Source organism: Nymphalis io, chromosome 8 (genome assembly GCF_905147045.1).
Source record: "Nymphalis io chromosome 8, ilAglIoxx1.1, whole genome shotgun sequence".
NCBI lineage: Eukaryota > Metazoa > Arthropoda > Insecta > Lepidoptera > Nymphalidae > Nymphalis > Nymphalis io.
The window spans coordinates 7,548,912-7,569,102 of record NC_065895.1 but is presented as its reverse complement, the minus strand read 5'-3'; the positions used below and the strand labels follow the sequence as shown (position 1 = coordinate 7,569,102).

Here is a 20,191-nt window from a genome sequence, read left to right as displayed (position 1 = left end):
TGTATGTGGATTAGATCAGAGGGCATACTTAGTGCTAATATGCGGGGCCGGGCCCGGCTCGGCACTAGCATGGCAGTAACTACAGAGCAGACGAGCGCAGGTTGCGGTGGGCGGTGGGCGTAGGAGCGGGATGTTAAAGTTACATAGTGCTACGGATGGTATTCATTGAGTCATGCACACCTCTATCTTTCTGCCCTCAACCACGGTGCCGTGTAGACGCTCTCGTGCTCGCTCCGCATCACCACTATTTGCGAATGTTACAAAACCGAATCCCTGCATGCAAGACAGACAAAACATGCATTAAAAACAGCGTCGCTCAAAAAACAACGTGCAACAAAAATTAACATTTATGCATTGCATATTTTTATTTAAATATTCTAGTGAAATAATCGATAGGATATTATTGATTTGATTTCGTTGATAGTTTGAGCGGAATCTAGCTTAATGGGTACACAGAAGCGTTCGGTTACAGTAAATAATATATAATGTCGCTCGACCTAGCAGTTCGATCTATTGGAAAGAGTTTGTATCATTGTGTAAACATCGAAAATATCATAAGGATTATTATCTAATATGATAGACACTACTTCTTTAGAAAACACTAGAAATCTTTACATGAAGTGTTAGCTGCAATTTGATCTAATAGTCATCGCTCATGCAAGGGAACTACATTTGTCTACTTTAGGAATACTTAATACATTTGCCGGCCGACCGGAGGTGTCTGTATTGTGCACACTGATTTAGCGATTCTATATATCAGACTTCTTTGGCTCTTTCTGAATCTGTAGTCTTTACCGCCTGTCCTATTATCATCGTATCGGTATGTATGTATATATATGTGCATTATTTGTACAGTGCTAAACACAGCAATTGAAGAACAATAATTAAAAGCAATAATAAATAAGTTTGCCATAATTTTTACAAGTGATATCATTAACATATTTTAATATAACGCTAATAAAATACTATACATAGAACATATTAAATTCAATCTAAAATTCATTAAAATATATTTGACAATATTATAATCGTGCGTAGGGTATGATACTACTGTCATTACACGGTGATAACCCATAGATACAAAAAGCAGCTAGCACAGCACACAGTACAGTGGAAGGGACGAGTCGTGAAACTAGCAAACATGTTGCCGATTGTACGAGACGTTTTACAAATATAAAAGCATGACAGCTCTATTATCATCGCATTAACTCGGGGTGCATGAATTTAATTGAATAAGAACGGGTACAGACAGAAAAAAGTGTAGGTATAACAAGAGAGTAGAGAGAGAAAGACGAAGAATGTAATATGAAAAGAAAGCAGAGAGCTGGCGCTCTCCCATTACCCATGAGGCGCGATATCCGAAGACGCGTGATACACAACAAACAATTGCTAACGACACCGAACTCGATCCGATAGGCGAGGAAGACGCTAATGACATTCAAGATAAGCGAAACTAATAATAATTGATGCACCATTGTTACTTCTAGGAAGTACAGTCCGCGTTAACAATTGATTAATACGGCATAGGGTCAGCAAAGTTGACATGCCCAAAACTAATGAATCATTTTCCCTTGTTAGGAAGCGTATGACTAAAAAGAAATAAATATTACTTAAAAATCTGCAGAAAAAAAATGCCAATCTAAACATGTGAATCAGTCATCTTAGAAAATCGTATCGCGCAAACTGCACGCGCTTTCGTCCGCGTTTAAACAGAGACATCTAAGCAATATCGAGTGAAAGTAAACAATTGTAATATGTATACGGTATTTGAGACGTTTAGGGAATGCAGTTTGCTCGATTGTCTGATGTAATTTTATTAGTGTTGAATAATAGAGCTGTCCTATAAATATGATTTAGAAAATCAGCTGTTATAGTGACGATGCATCATTCTCTAATACTGCATATCCCAATGTGAGGCATTGAAGAAAAAATAACTTGGAGCTATTATATCAAAAGAGTAAAATACGTTTTAGACATGAGCGAGCATGGACTACTGTAGGGGCGGTCACCAAACTGACACAAGGAAAGCAGTAAACACGAAAAAGCGGTCAATCCAATCAATTATTGAAAAATTCTTGTAAAGTATTTCTTTCTTATTATGCCTTACTATGTAGGGTTTGACATTTACTGTGAGTTGTTTTTTGAGAATCATATAAAGTGAAAAAAATTGTAGATGATGCCGTTTAGACAAAGATACATGTGACTCGCTTTAGATATTCTATTAAAATTCGTCACGATTCTCTTGTACACAATCTTTGAACTTAACAAATGTGATAGGATATGTTGCTATCTCTTTCTCACGTGGTGCGTCCGATCATATTAGTTTAGCTTGGTGATCTTGTACAAAAGAATTGGCACCATAATCTCGATAACTATTCAATACAAAAACATGTCACATGTATTACAAAATATGTTTTATTTGCAGTAGATTTATAGAAATTATTACGGAATGATAATATACAATGCAATTAGAGATACTGCACCAAACATTAAAACCAAGAATATGCTATGAGAGAAGTTTTGTTTTAATCACGATTATTATTAAAACTAAGCCCATTTGCCTTTAAATTTTTGTTAAGCTAGGATAAGTATAGTTGCTTGAAATGAAAATAATTAGATTTTAATCTTACATTAATGTTTTTTTTTCAATAAACCAAATTACTGTTACTTAAGTTTGGGCAGCAAATATTTAAGTAATGCTGTTCGCACTCCATAGCTATTGCTTCTGTCTTATGCGATTGATTGACACTTGAATGTTGTAAATGATCTCGAGTCATTATTACATATACGTGTACGCAATAGCTATACAGCGCTCATCAGCGTACATTTCAGGAACGTATTGAACAGTAACACTATAAGGTAAGGTCTTTTCTGCATTTCGTTGTTTTTTATATTTGCTAGAAATACAATATTATATTAATGGTGCAAATAAATTATTTATTTTAATATTATAAGACATACGCGTACGATACGTTTAACAGCAACATAATGGCAGTATAATAAATATAAAGAAAACATTCCTAAAATGTACAAAAAAGAAGCAATAAATATTAATATTTCTTTCGTTTCAAACTTTTGCATATTTAACTATTGCTTCTTGGCTTAAATTATAAAATATCGTCATCAAAGTAGCCCCCAGGAATCAATTATTGATTTCAGGGGGCTACCTAGTTAATCGATCGTCTCTAACTCATGCTTACCTTTGAGCCTCGTTCGTTGAAGATAATTTCTACATCAAGTATTGTGCCATATTGCTGAAATACAAAAATTTTCCTGTTAATTTTCCTTATTCCTAATTACAGCGATATCGATACATGCCGTGCGTAAATACGTACGTACCCCGAACATATTTCTAAGGTCTGGATCTCTGAATCTGAAGGGGATATTGGAGACATGGAGTCGCTTGGGCTGCGAGGCCTGCGAGACGGGCACGAGGGTCTTGTCGGGCGGCGCAGGCGGCGCGGCGCCGGCGGCCACGGCCGCGCTCACGGCCGCCGCCGCCGCGTGCGCCGCCGCCGCCTGCTGCGCCACGGCCGCCGCCACGCTCACAGGCGTGCTCTCCTCGTTCGACTCGCCCTCGCTTTGCTGTCGAAAGATCGGCGCAAATATGATAAACAGTGCACTAGTACGCTACACTAACAGATGTCTATACAATAGTGAGGCGCTTTTATTTATAAGCAAGTCTAATCATAAATATGGTTTATGGAAAATTTCGTTTAAAAAAAAATGCTTCTAGTGAATGTATTCTACTCACACCACAGTGCAGTCATTGGTAACAATAACAACTTAAAAAAGTTAAAAATAATAAACCATTACTTACTGAATTATTGTTTTGATTTTCTAGTGCATTTTGTGTATGTGCCTGCGAAGATGGCTGCGGTGAGAAATTATTGGGTGGAAGAGGCGCTTGTGAAGGTGGGCCTTCACTTTTGACGTGTGCGGGTTGTGGCGGTGCAGTGGGACCGCTCTCCGCCTTCACTCCGGTGAGGTCCCCGTTGGCTGCGAACTGCGCCGCAGCTGCCGCAGCCGCCGCCGCCGCCGGGAACGGGGCCGCCATCCCCGTGCCCACCATGTGCTGAAAAATACCGATCAAAATTATATAGTTGTGTCAATACACTATAGGCACAATTTTCGTTTAATATTATCTATTTACATGTAAGTGAAATATTAAAAATTGAAATATTTAAATATATAACACGATTAACAAATAGTATGCAGTTTGCATGCTTATATATATTTGCAGTGAAGCATGGACTTGTGAAATATGTACATCTGTTAGTTATAGGTTAAATACCCATTAGTGGCATGAATTTTGAACAATGCATTATTATTAAAGGAATATAGGTAGCAAAATAATTAAAAATAAACTTAAATTAAAAAAAAAGGAAAGAGACAAGCTTAATATGTTTTGAATAAAAAACCATTTTAGTTTAAAAATATATACGTAGAAGAGTTATAAAGCACAAAGCTTAGCCTTGCAATTTATGTGTGTCTACAAAATTAACCCATCGCAAATCTAAATAACATCAGCCGCCTGTACCCACTACCAAGTCTACACTAATTACGTTGTAATAAATAAACCGCCGCTTACAGTTGACGTTTCTGGGCTACGCATCGAAACCGAGTAATAAAATATTGACACAGACTAGCTGACACATACCAAAACAAAGATATAATTCGAAAAATTTTGATAGTTAAATACAAATGTACTTAACTATAATAAAGACATACCTATGTGTTGTAAATAATAGTTTTCGCGTATAATTATTACTTTAATAAAATGGAAATGGAACTATAAACGTACGAATGGCTTTAATATAAACGATGCATAGATTTTTAAAATAAATAATTAACGTTTACTTTAGATAATGACATATCAAGTTAGTAACAGAAAAAAAAAAAATCGACGACAAATACGAGTAAAAAAAAACATTGTTTTTATATTAAATAAGCTTTTAAATATTTTTAAGATATTTGTATATAAATCCATTAGCAAAATTTTATTCATTTCTTTCAATGAACACGGTTATGTCATTAAAATATCATTTACATCCATCGTGAGATTTAATATCCGAACACTGTTAGCAAATAAGTTTTATTGCGAACGCCCACTCTCTTTTATTTCATATAATATATCGAATACTCGTCGAATACAAATTGAAATTGCGAATACGACCCTTATCCAACGCTCCTTTGATGCTGATAACCTTAATTTATATTGGAGAAAATAGTAAGTCTTAAAACATTTTCTATTTCATTAAGGCTGGCTGTTCAGTATAGGTTCGATAGTAGTACATTCATCTCGAAATTAAGCCGATTAGGTAAGAGACCTAGGAACTTTCATATAACCATAGAACCTAAGATTGTTCAGCAAGTACTATTTTATACATAGGCTATGATTACGGGTCTATGTTATACATTGTAGCAAATGGCGCGCAGTGCCGTTGCGGAAACGAGAAAATTAGGAAGTGGTTATTGGTCGCAATTGCGTCGAGCTCTCCTGACCGCGCCTGACTCAGCCTAGATACAATTTCGCAATGTAAAGACGCAGATTTGTGTACCGAAAGAAGGTTTTAATAATTGTTACACGCAGCAAGAATATTATATAAACAATGCATCTATTTTGTTTAATTTACCTTTACACTCCGATAGCGTACAATAAAGCGTTCCGTACATAATAACGGTAATTAATTATGTTCTAAAAATATGTACCAAAAGCACTCACTTCACGCTATATACATTAGTCAATATGAAAGCACGAAGCAATAAAACATTAAGAATGTACGAGGAAATTTGACAATGGCAGCTATACCCAGGCATTAAAATGAATACATTTTCCATGAATAGCAGAATTTTACTCTCATTGTGTTTCATTTACAAAAGGTCGACGGTGTAAAAAGCGTCATGAGGCTCATTTTGAAGGTCCTCTATAGAACAGCAGTCAATAGCGGTGTGTTGCGGGGTGTGTTGAAGATATTAATAATAACGCTTGCCGTTCAATCGAGTCGTATACCCACATTGCAGTCGTTAGCTTTTGTTTACAAAAAAATGGTAAATAATAATGCCACAATAACGAACTAACGACATTTACTCTTTTTTTTTTTTTTTATATGTCCGGGATGACAAATGACTCTACTCCACCTGATGGTAAGTGGTAGTAGAGTCCAAACGCGTACTAGCCGTCACCGCCTTGCCGGCCCGCAAGATGCCTCTTCACGCCTCGTTTGAAGGAACCCGGGTTGTAAGAGGAGGGGAACACGTGAGCTGGTAAGGAATTCCATTTTTTGGTAGTGCGACAAAGAAAGGAGTTGCCAAATTTCTTTGTGCGCGATGGAATTGATGTCACAGTTAGGCGGTGACATCGAGAACCAGCTCGCGTGGACTTAATCTCTATTTGTATAATGATTGAATATTGTCTAGGGACCCTCAAATATTCTGACACATGACGTAGTTAAATTCATATAAAATAACTTAGATACATGACAGACAATTAACAAGTTATATAAAGGATATAACTGTTCTGTTATTGTTTGTTGTGCAAGAATAGTATAACACAGAATAATATTTAATTAAATCTTTGTAAATTCAAATTTCACCGAAAATTATTTGTATCATTATTACCTTTATACAAAGATATACACAGATATTTTAATTTGCTGTGAGTTTGCTTATGTTAAAAATATCACGTAGGAGTGAGGAGGTACATAAGATTTTCCATGTAACACAAACAGTTTACTTAACGTAGAGAATTTAATATCTAGAAGCAACGGTAAAACTTGCTTCTTTATTAAATTCACTGAGCTCAATAAACTGACATCTAGCGTCTTATAGAATCTTTTAATATATATATATATACAAGAGGAGAATAATCTAGAGCGGTCGGATATATTTAGAAGAATTTCATGAACACAGCTGCAAATTATATACGACACTAACTGGAGAGTCTCCGCGCTTGGACGGGAACGAAGAGCTCTCTTGTTATTTTCAATTATAATTGTCCACCTTGATACTTCCACCAGATATATAACAAGTTACACATCTGCAATATTGGCTACATATGAGACATCTGTATAATAGATTATTCGTTTTTTTTTAAACAATATAATCAATTTCTGTTTTAAAGAAAAGTAACGTAAAGCTTATGTTAGGAGTAAACGACGATTGCCCAAGAGGTCAGGATCGAACCTGCGAATTTGACATCGTTAATCGAACCGGTAACCATTGCGCTATTGACGCTTTAAAAATTTTATAAAAGACAGAAAATTGTAATGTATATTACGAAGTAATACACAAACTCAAGCACATTAAATATTATAGTAGTCACTTAACTTCACGGTATGGGCAATAATATAAATAGGTGCATAAAAAAGATAGTAAATGATGAAGAAAAGTTACAAAGATCATTACACATGAGGCGCGCCACGGCACAGTCATATCCGGCAAGCTGGAGCTCCCGCGTAAACAAACTGACTTTTTATAGAGCGGCTCTGTAATTCGTCGAACATTCAACCGTGACGCTGGTCTCTACTTCCAAAAACAGATGTTCAACAACACTTCATGTGGATAATAATTTACCCAAAAAGACTGAAGACATACTGAACGCAAGCGTTATGTTAACTTGACTTCTAATGAAAGTTGAAGAAATAAAAAATATAAACACATTAACTGTTTAATTAGTTAATAACTTAATACCTCCTAATTATTGGTGCGTAAATAGTAATCATAATTTATGTATAAATATAAATTAGTGTTTAAAGAGGTCGAAGTCTCTGTTGACTTTACCCTTATCAATGTTCCAAGACAAATATGTCATAAATAATGGGATCGACGACAACGGTATTAAAATAAAATACGTGATTTATTTAAATATTACTAAGTAAGATATCAAAACTTTGTACAAATTAACAACGATTATACTAAAACCGATTTAAATAGTAGATAGGTGTGTATTTAGATAAAAAACAATCGATTTTTGTAAAGTTGTAGGTTGAATAAATATTCTAAGTAATGTATGTTTTAAAACAGAAATAACATTAATATTTAAATAGTTACTATCATATGATGGAGCATTGTGAGGTTGATGGAGGGAAGCTTTAGAAGAAATCAGGACAGAGAGACTTGTTAATCGAGTCCTTGAGATAAATTGTTCTACTGCAACGGTTTCTTCTAACACATGCAGGTTACCTCAATATGTTTTCCTCCATTAATTATCACATACACAACACTGATTGAGCACTATTACAAATTAGTACTCGTTGCCTCGATTTGAACCCAATCTTTAGATCAAATCCACGTGTTCTAACCACTAGGCCATCTTGACTTTTCAAATACTGAAGGTTATTGCTCTGTTATAAATAAAATGTTTATACAGTTTTAGCATTTCATTCAATGGTTTATTCGCGTGTAAATAAAATGTAAAAAATATAGTGTTCAATTCAGAAAAACTATTAGTAATTCGATGTAAAACTTTATTTAATACAAAAATAATAACATTCTCGAAAACTACAAATATTGATTACTAGATAAAATTGTTTCTTGAAATAAAATCTACTAATTAGACTTATTTTTCGCATTGGCAGTGTATCTTCATTTAAACGAGAGTAAAAAAATATCTCAAATAAACTAAATTAATTTCGATAGTATATAAATTCAAAATAAATGTATTTACTTTGATATTGCACCTGTTTAGAGTAAATATTGAAAGAATATTTTTATATGTCGATCATTGTCAATCATTATTCTTAAAGGTGTTATAATTTTTTAATGACTACAAATTATACGATTATGTTTTGCTTTATTTAAAAATTTGCTTTTGTTAAAATCTTAAAAATATTAAACAATATTTAAACAAAAAAACCACATTGTATAATAACATAACACACATATAGGTACGCATTATATAATATCCTTCAGACTATGAACATTGTATTTCATATCTAACGATAAGGTAATGTTTATTCTTAAAACAAATACTTGAAGTGAAAAGAATAGAATTCAACATCTCGTATGTGTCACCCAGCACCCCGGTCACAATTAGATAATTATATCATGGACAATTAAACGTAATTGATCTTAACTGGGCTACATAATATAAAATGCAGAAGCGGTCGCCACGGAAAAGTACATTTACTTTGTAAATCTTTGACAAAAGTTTGAATTCTATTCATATATTTGTGGCTCATTGTTCTAGACAATGAAACAATGTAACTGAAGGTGAAATTAATAATTTTTAAAACGATTGATCATTGTATTATGTTTCATCTTGTAATAGAGATACGGTTTAACTTTGGCCATAATAGTAATAAAACAAAACAACAGGCGATAATTACGAAATTGTATTATTGTTTTTTATTAGATGATTTCGTTCCTGACTACGAAACCCGACTATCACCGTAGCCTGGCTGACGTGCCCGCCTGAATTATTTAAATGTTATCTACATTCGATTTAGCGTTTTCAGCTATTACAGTACCAGCAGAAAACCCAGACACAAAGATAAGTAACGCGAATGCTTTCAAATATTAATTTATCACGCTTCAAATTACGGTAGAAATAACTAAATGATTTTTTAATGATGATTTTAGTTCGAATCATTAATATATTTTATCGTTATACCATTATATGTATTTGAATGGCCCATTTTGGTACATCAATTACTAGACTAAAATAAATTAGGGTTACGTCAACAGCGGGTGTAGAATGTGCCAAGGAATGTTAAATTGCAGCCCCGGTCCTTCTTGTCTTGTCATGTCGCAAGCCCTGTCTTACATTCGTAAACACGCGCCGTACATAGAATGCATGTGAAACAAAGCTCAAACATACATATTTTATTTGTGCACTATAATTATGAAAGCGTGAAAGCATATTTAGCAGACTCATTCATTGAAATGAATCGTTCATTCTAATCGATAGCTATTAATCCGTCTTTTAAGCCACAGTAACATTCTAGACGTTTCGAAATATTTAAAAAAGTTGTGGATAGTTTTTAATGAAAATTGTGACAAACAAAAAAGCGGTTGCTTAAGGCTCAAGAAAAAATTTAATATGAATAAGTTATAAATTGTATCAAATTTATCTGCTAGATACACTTACAAGTAAGGCTTTAGTTTCAGTAAAATTTCTTTAGGTTAATATTATTTCGTATATTAATATTCAACAGTAGCGCTACGTGACTAAGAGAGTATTTACAGTGCTTAGTGAAGCGCACAGCTTCTGCCGAAGTTGCGGACTACCCCTCTCGCACGGTAAGGCTCTATGGCTATGCATATGGATGATTTCGTAACACTTGTTCTTAATATTATACTATTTAAACATTAAACAATGTATAAATTAACAATAGGAGAGCTGTAAAAAGGTTGTTTTATATACACATACCGTTGCACGCTTATGTTAGTACCGCACTTTTAAAATAGTAGTATTTAAATATACCTGTAATTTTACACACACATTATATATGTGTGTGTATAGAAAAACTGAATCCCTGTCGCGAGTGATTGCCAATATACTTAGTATGTTTTAATTAATCGTTGTACGAATAATATAATAGTAAAAATAAATGTTATTTGTACTATATTATTGTTTTTATTTGTATTATTTTATTTTTATATATCTTAAGAGCTTTGTTTTTATATTTAGTGATAGTAATGTTTCTACAAAATATTTTAATAATAGCCTTGAGTACACATTTTTTCTTCGCTAATAATTTAAAAACATTAAAAAGTTCATTTGGTAAAAACTCTCATTTTATTACGAAAACCGTAGGAAAGCGAACTAGTTAAAGCAAAGGCTAAATCATTGTTTGCAATGATTTTTAGGAACCATTTCAATTTGCATGATATGTAATATTAGAATTAAAATAAAATTAAGAAATTAGTTACTTAGAACTTTACATACTTAATATTAATTAAAAAAGTTTATAAAAATATTTATTTATCAAAATATATGTCTACCTATATGACCGTATTTTTAGTTTTTTTCTTTCTAGATAAAATATTATAATACATAACTCGTATTTTTATCTAAAATTAACATTTGAAATCTTATTGAGATTGACAGAATTTAACGCGGGTATGTGGGGGTCGCAATTGTAGCCACAATTGACAAATTAGTCCGTAGCGCGTTAGTTGCCTGCATTGAATACCATATCCCTATTAACGAGAGGAATGTTGACGCAATTGGACGTGTAGTTCACTTTGAGCTAATCCAATGACGTAACGCTAATATGATAAAGCCCGTCCTAAATGTAATTTTGCTTCGTTTGCAACAATTTACACTTCAAATTGTTTTAAAGCAATAAACTCACAAGAACAATGCACACCTAAAATGCGGTGATATCCTTTTTTTCCGTATAATTAAATTAATAAGACATACTAGCAAATGAAACAAGTGCCAATGCGCTTCCGAACATAAAACTGGCTCACTCGATCTACTTATCGGAACATAATACCAAGATAGAGTTGATGATTAGAGGCAGAATAACTGGTTTCACATGCATTCTATGACATAATTTCTAAGTTTGTGAGTCTTAATAAAATATGTTTTCGACATTGTTAAAAAGTCGACCATAATATGCAAGCCTGTTATTACACTAAAACAAGTGTAAAGTAAGTTAGTTAGTTTAAGTGTAAGTTTTTCGTCAAAATATTTTGTGCTCAATCAGGTATTCATTATTTGGCACAAATACCGTACGATGGCCTAACGTTAAACGACTTGCACATATAAATGTTTGGAGTGATTATATTTTACAATTTCCTGTACAAATCAATAATAATGCTATAATGAGTTAAAAAATCAATGTATACGATACTAATACAGATTAACAAACCGTTTCAAAACAGTATATTCGGTCTCATATTATTTTAAAAATTTACTATATAACTGTAGTTTTTGTTGCTATTTCTTATTCGTTAATATAAAATAATGATTAAATTAAAAGTTAAATATGAATTATAATAATAAATAAATGCACTTAAAAATAACGTGACATATTTTACATACGGAATTTTGCAATTTTGCAATGTTATTCTAATGTGCAGGGTCTATCTATTCGCAAATTAGTTCAATAAATTAATAGTCTTTCTAATTAAGAACAGCGGACTAAATTAGTGGCTTATGAAATTGGAAAATTGAGTTAAATGAGATGTAATTGATAGCAATAGTGCTTATATTAGAAGACTTATATAATTCTGATTATAATTACGGAATAATATTTACGTAGAACTCACAAACAAAAAAACTCTGCTTGATATAAATTATTTAATTTCGTTAATAATCATACCGCGTCTATAATAATTTTTTCAAATCTCGCTGTTAGGCCCGATCAAGGACACCAGTTGGTTATGTTATATGCAAATGAAGCGCTTCGCTGCTAATCTCATCACTATGATGATGTCTGAAGCATGAAATACTATAAAGCTATGTTGTACAACTGTAAATAGATACCTATTATTAATTTGTGTGTAACATATGTGATGTTTTTTTGTGGATATTTTGTTTTTAAAGATTTATTAAATCCGAAAATATTTTACTGTTTATCGTAAGACTACAGCTGTCTGTAGTCTTACGATAAACAGTAAAATAGATGTAAGGATAGATGTTTATTCAATATTTCCCTTCGAAACATAAAGAAACGCAGGTAAAACTAATTACTTTAAATATAACTATTAAAATTCTTCTATTAGATAGTCTGTTATCAGCAGCTCATTCAGAGATTAAAAGTAATGAAAAATATTTTAATAAATCCAGGATTATTCAAGCGTTTACATATAGTTTTAATGGAATGAGTATCGGCGTCGTTGCATTACAGTCCGTACAGACCCGAGTGGTACAATCTCTTTGAAACAGAGCTAGGGGTGTGTTGCCGAGTCTATTTTATGGGTCGCCGGTCCCTTTAATTAAGTCTTTTATAACGTGGCCTACTAAATACGTTATATGTTTGCTACCTTTTATATTTTATTAAGAAACAGATAAGTTGCCAAATTAGAGACATAGTAAATGGGTTAGTAGCAACATATTTCTATAAAATATATTAAAAATGATGAACCTACATTTAATGTGAAGAGAATACGAAATCGATTATTATAAAAAACGGATGCAATTAAAATTTGAAAATTCTCCACTGGCTTACCGTTACCTCACGCGATAATTGTCGCGTTCAAATTTCATGGTAAATCGAAGTAACCTATAAAGCCATTTACGTTTAAATCTTTAAAGAAAAGTTGATGAAAAAATAAACAATGTATTTAACTATATTTTAATTGCAATAGAAAACCACAAGTAGTAAGAAATATGAAGATATTGTAAAAAAAAAAACACTATAAACATTAAAAATTAATTTTCAAAATATGTTTTCTCTACTTTAAATCGTTGAACGTTAATTGCCAGAATGCCAAATTATATTGTTTATTTATTAGATTTTACGCCGTCTTTTGATAACCCATAGTAATTAATATACATTATCGGCCTTACTTAAAAACCTTGCTTAGCGAGTAATTAGTTAAAGAATGCTCTATCTTCTTCTTTCGAATGACAAATCAATAATGGCAGAAAGAGCGAAATCAGTGTTTAAATAAACAGCCGATAAGCAATTCATACCGTAAGACCGTATATTATTTTGCGTATAATATTGCAGTTGTTATAATATGATTAAATTATTAGTTTAAACGTTAAAAACTAATTACTAAATAAATATTAAACGACTGTTTTTTTAGCAAATAGTAAACCATTAAGTTTCCACTTACAGTTAAACGCGTCCTGTACACTCATATCCTATTAACTATCCCTTACTGTACATACTGGTTCCCAACTGAAATTTAATTATTTCAATACAGTAAATTGTTACTTTGTAGTTTTTAGTTGTAAATCGAATTCAGGCGTAAAATAAACATTTTTTTTTTACTGAACGGATTTTACTTCATAAAACATAATTACTATTTCAAAAACGGCAAAAATTTTAACTAAATGTAAATCCAAAAATTGTGAGAAGTTTTTTTTAGTTATTTTGAATACTACTTTAGTAACAGAAAAAATCATGCCGTAATTTTTTTGACTGTTTGCGTATCTGTAATTTGTTTTTTGTACAATACCATTAATTTAAGCTTTACATAAAAACTTGCTTCATACTCAAGAGCAAAGTGTCAGTAGGCCATAGGCACCTACCAGCTTCTAAGAAATTTACTCTCGCATAGAACTGGTCCGTGTTGTCTAGACGCCGAAGCAACTCGGTGCTGGCTTTCTCTAATCCAAAAGCACTACGGATTTGATTTAAAACTCGCACTCACAGCCAAAACATATTATTGTGTCAACGACTTATATTTGAAATAACCTTGTGTATTTTAATTTACGTGTTTACTGAGATACCCCAGAGACGTAAAGAGGTTAATAACATATATATAAATTAAAGGTTTGGACAGTGTCCGGGCATCCATCGCTGTCGGTTGTATTCACTAATCCTGGCTGACAGGCGGGCGGCGCAGAACCGCGTCCCTGAGACCATCACCTACGGGAAATATTGATCTTATTTGAGCTTGATTAACTCGGACGTTGTCGACGTGCTAATAATATCTCTACTCTGGCACCGATCCAGGAGAGGCCTTAATGATACTTCGATACACGACAAGTTTTAAAGGTTACACAGCCATCCGATCCATTTGATATCACAAATTACTTGCAAATTAAACGACTATTTAAATAAAATGGTAAATATTTACGCGTATAAAGCAACAGTTATTATTGATTTAAAATGATAATACAAAAATCACAGTCAATGTTACAGTTATCAGTAAATACTAGATTAATAATTTTATTTTTGCAAAGGGCGAATTTTATTTGTAAAATTTAAACAGTAATGTTCCATAAAAACTATTCATTATTTTACAGCATAATTTTACTGTACATAAAGTGAAAATTGCACTTTAATTTTTATAGTGAATAGTTACATTACATACTTTGTACTAACGCATATAGTTTTAAAACTAATATCACGCCAGCCTTTGAGAGAAGGACCAACTTGTTACATATCATGAAACTGCTAATAACGAAATGTGAATAAATTTAATAGAAGAATATTTAGTTATTCACTTTATTACACTGATATAAAATTCATAAAGGATATACATATTCCCATGACAATCCGACAATACGCTCACAAAAACATTCGGCACGTGTATCGCCTCCTAACGAGACTTCTTCGAAACTCGTCTTTTGAAACCGATGATAATCCACAGTTAGTAACTTTTCATAACAGCTATTAAAGGACAAAGTAGGAATGCGTTTTAACGGTCTCGGTTTACGCTTTATATAGTTCGCTGAAACTTCAAGTTGCTTGTGGTCTCGAGGTTCACGGGTCTCGACGTTTCAAAGTTCGCTAAGTTTGAACTCGTCCATGTAAACTTTTTATTTCTAGTCTTAAAGGATTGTAAATAGCTTCATAATAAGCATATTCGATAACATACAACTAAGTATCTGCTCTAAATGAAGTTTTTCAACAAACCCGTATTTATAACATCGACGTTAATTTATTTTAAAGGTATTAGGTACAAAAACCACAAAATATATATTTCTTTTATAATAACAGATCAAGACGCTCGTTGTCTGACTAAATCGATCACCAAAAAATAAATACGTCTAAAAGGTCTGACATTTGTTTACAGATTGTATTATAAACCACAGCTGAATATTACAAGGGCCAATTGGTATTGTGAAAAGGTATGTATTTTTATAAAACTCTACTTTTTACCTTTGCAAGACAGAGGTACGTTAAAAGTTTTCAATTAAAATCGCACTATTTCAACTTTAGCAGTAAGAATAGGCTATTTATATGCATCGTAGTCCGGGAAGAAGTATATGTAATAGTCGCCATTATAGAACACGTTCTGCGTTTGCATACTTTAGAGTTTAAAATGGCTTATAGACATGAATCAGCAAAGGTTAATTCGAATTCAAAACAGGTGCTCGTTCGAAGGCACCATGCTCGTCATACAGAAATACGAGCTATACAACACGCCTTCACGGGATAGACGAAATATTATTATCACAAGATTTATATACAGTCACGTTATTTTTCTATTCTTACTTCAATATTGTGCAACCGAGATGGTTTATATATTTACTTTTTTTCGTTTTTATACGACAATGAATGTAATCGTGCGGTAACACTAATAATAATATGAGTAATTAATAGTTAAAATGTGGTGTAAAAAATCTCTGAAATCTTTGATAAATTAACGTTATGATTGCTAATTTGGAAGCATATTATGGAGGTACACATGCCACGAGAGGCAAACGACACAGCTAATTAACATAACAATGACAAGATAGGAGTTGAGGGGGTTCTTATCCTGTTGTGACTTGACTGAGATCCTTTAACATATTTATATATAAATTGTTAAATATTTTAAGACACTTCCATTAAATAACTACTATAATGTTTGTAAATTCGTCAATTACGTATTTACTTAAGGTTTATGGCCGTGTCTTAGAATTATATTCTTAAAGCCTTGAAATGTATATAAAGAAAAGTAACAACATTGTCTTAATTTCTAATAAAAGTCGTATAAATTGTCAAGGCAGAGAACAGACGACATATATGAAAAGCGACGACATTCATATTTTTATGTTTCATCTACGTCAAGTAAATTGTAATTATGTTGAATAACATGTTGCGGAGTATCATTATTTAGTTACTTTCACATACTTATCCGTGATTATATTTTATGCTATAGAAATGAGTAAAATATATAATACATGCAAAGGCGACATAAATATTAGTGTCATTACGCAGACTTGATTCTCTTATCGATTAAAAATAAAGCACAAATAACGTAGTGAATTGAGTGACGGTTAAAATAATCTCTACATGTATAAGCAACATACAACAACATACAATAATATATACGGTAGGGTTGGCACCCGTCTCTTTGTACATTTTCGTAGATACTTTATTTACTTATGGAAAAATAATATCTTTTCTTCGTTAATTCATATTCATCAATCCTCTGATATAAATGATGAAAAAAAAAATGTCTTCCTCACATTAACCGATAGTATACGGGCCAAAATCATGAACATATTAAAAACAGATTTTGTATTTTCCAGGTAGTCGTATATTGAAATTAAAATACTTTCATTCTAAAGACAGATGACAACCCTAATTAATAAACGTATGAGTTAATTTATAATGTACATATTATGTTAATTAATACACGACATACGCATCACATAGCAAGACATGTACCGCATTCACATGCTTATAATGACAAATTTTAAATACCAGTAAGGTAGGTGTTCCTGTATCGATGACATTGCCGTTACTCACCTGAAACAAATGAAGCTATCGTTATTACATTTATAAAAATAATCAAATGACGTTAGATGTTACTACTCTAACGTATTATATCGTACATCTAAAAACATTTTTATATAGAATAGGTTGGCGGATGAGCATATGGACCACATGATGGTAAGTGGTCACCAACGCCCACAGTCATTGGCATTGTAAGAAATGTTAACAGTAAAATAAAACACGTATCATTTTTAAATAAGTACTCCAAATTAACTTCTTAATAAGAGCTGACGTTTTCACAAAGAATCTTAGAAATGTTTAATATGTTGTTTGGAGCGACGGGTAATGAGGCGCCACGTATGATTTTAACCATTAGCATGATGTATATTTAATTACTGTTCAAATACCCACTTTAAACTCTCAATAGTTTATTATAAGAAGCATTCCGTTACGATGGCAGAAGTTAAAAATCAAATATATTGTTTAAAGGCATTGATCGATAATGTGTTGTAATTCAATTCGTATTACGCACATGAATTGAACAGTGCACTTTAGTACGGTATTGCATTACTGGGCAATCGCTGTGGTTCGACGAGGCGTCGCAACGGCCGCGAGCTCGAACCACGCTGGCACCCGTCCAAATATTTTTCGTTTGCCCGCTTGAGACCGGGATAACTTGCCCTATTCACCTGAATCGGAATACATTTGCATCGCTTCGAATAGAAGATAAAGGCAATGATAGCCCAGGTTTTCCTAGCTCTTTCAAAAATACGCGTCATTTTATTAATTCGCACTTGCCTTTACAAATTGAAATAATATTCAATGATAAATTAACTTACATTAAGAATTGTAAATGTGACTTCTTAATATGCATGATAGATAACAGTAAATGTACATAAATATAGATAACCTAAGGGTCAAATGAAGTAATCATCGCTGGTTTATATATATACCTATTGCTGGTATATTCAACACGGCCGACGCTATTAAATTCAAGATTATTTATAATCAAAACTTTAAAACCGAGAAAATAGTAAAGAATCGTCGAATCTATATTGCCTTTGAGTTTGAGACAATTTGAATACGGTCTGTACAACTTTAGTAAATATAGGATAATTTCGTAACCATACCAGTATGTATAAATATTTCTAAAGCTTTTTTTTTAAATGATCTGTTATTTTTTTTATGAAATAAGATGACATTATGCTTACATGAAACAGATTTTTACAAATCATTAAAAAAGACCTAATAAAAAAATTTAGTTATTTTTTTTTTTTGATAAAAATCTGAGGTATCATTGTATCCTGTATCTGCCATCGTTTAATTGCACCATCCAAATTCATGAAACACACACATTATGTCTTGTACATAACGAACGCAAATAACAACGATTAACTTTCACCTTATAACGGTACTGAATAAAAATGTTGTAATCAAATAGAGCCGGGATGGCCTAGTGGTTAGAACGCGTGAATCTTAACCGACGATCGTGGGTTCAAACCCGGGCAAGCACCACTGAATTTTCATGTGCTTAATTTGTGATTATAATTCATCTCGTACTTTACGGTGAAGGAAAACATCGTGAGGAAACCTGCATGTGTCTAATTTCACTGAAATTCTGCCACATGTGTATTCCACCAACCCGCATTGGAGCAGCGTGGTGGAATAAGCTCCAAACCTTCTCCTCAAAAAGAGGAGAGGAGGCCTTTAGCCCAGCAGTGGGACATTCACAGGCTGTTACGGTAATCAAATAGAACATTACGAATGGGTAATAAACTAATAACCGTAACCACATAGAGTACATACATGCACATCTAACCAGCTTTCTTTGCTAAGATATATATTTACTAGACTATAGTCTAAGAAATATTAATCGTTATGATGGCAATTACGCACTTTTTTTATCTTAAACTGGAAAATACTAAAACAACGAAATATATATATATATTGAAATAATATTGATATATAGTGTATACACGCTGTCGAATTGGAGGGCGTTAGTAGCTACGACACAGTATTATACTATTGTAGTTACTATGGTATATATTGTTTTAGATATGTATAATTTGTTCAAAATAAATATATATATATATATATATATATATATATATATATATATATATATATATATATATATATATATATTGAAGTCGAATAAATCTGTTACAGCTACTGTTGCTCAAGGAAAAATATTTATAACATGGATCGTTGAAATTTTTCTAAAATTTAAAAACGGTTTATCGTAGTTACTTTTAACAAACAAGCAGTCACGGTTGCATCTGTATATTATAAGTACGGAAATATCAATTCAAATGTTATATATAAAAAGTATGTAAAACTATTTGCATCTAAACAGAATAAATTAAGGATATCCGTTTACTGCGGTGTTTGTTGCAAATGAAAGTAATATTTTGACAATCTCTTCAAGTGTGCGTGTGTGGTATTTACTTTGTACATAATATTTGACGAATTTCATAATAACAATGAAGCCCAAGTGAAAGTGAAGTAGGTAACCAATAAACCAGTTTGATTGGTAAGCACGTTGATTACTTACGGATAAAATTAGTAAGTAGGTATTTATTACACCGGTGATAGGAGGACTGATTAATTTTTCGCCCAAAGGATCAGAATTGCGCTTTAACGGGAAAATTACCAATCCACGCGGTTAATGTCTACAATGCCTTTTTTTATTTTTTATTTGTGTATGCTTGAAATCTTAATTTAAATAATTATTATGTAAAAAAATTTAACAGTGCGGATCTTTTTACAAAAATGAGACAACCTTCTTTTTAGACATACCTGGATCAAACATTGTAAATCTTATTTCGCGATGGGTTATTAATACAAGACCAGATGCATACATCTCTTGAAAGATGAAGTGCGGCACTATATAAACATTACCGCGCTAGTTT

At 32.5% G+C, this 20,191-nt stretch overlaps 1 protein-coding gene across 10 annotated transcripts in view; it reads right to left on the bottom strand.

The window, feature by feature from the left end:
* Nucleotides 1-20,191, bottom strand: part of LOC126769860 (RNA binding protein fox-1 homolog 1-like) — a 43,773-nt gene that overhangs the window by 10,405 nt on the left and 13,177 nt on the right. For 9 of the 10 annotated variants that reach the window (XM_050488779.1, XM_050488777.1, XM_050488776.1 and 6 more), the window contains exons 2-6: nucleotides 17,268-17,312; nucleotides 3,821-4,075; nucleotides 3,340-3,585; nucleotides 3,201-3,254; nucleotides 181-273 (exon numbers count right to left, since the gene is read on the bottom strand). In XM_050488779.1, the coding sequence (XP_050344736.1) occupies nucleotides 181-273; nucleotides 3,201-3,254; nucleotides 3,340-3,585; nucleotides 3,821-4,075; nucleotides 17,268-17,312 (693 nt within the window). The remainder of the gene's footprint in view (nucleotides 1-180; nucleotides 274-3,200; nucleotides 3,255-3,339; nucleotides 3,586-3,820; nucleotides 4,076-17,267; nucleotides 17,313-20,191) is intronic. The other variant, XM_050488778.1, reaches the window with a different exon arrangement.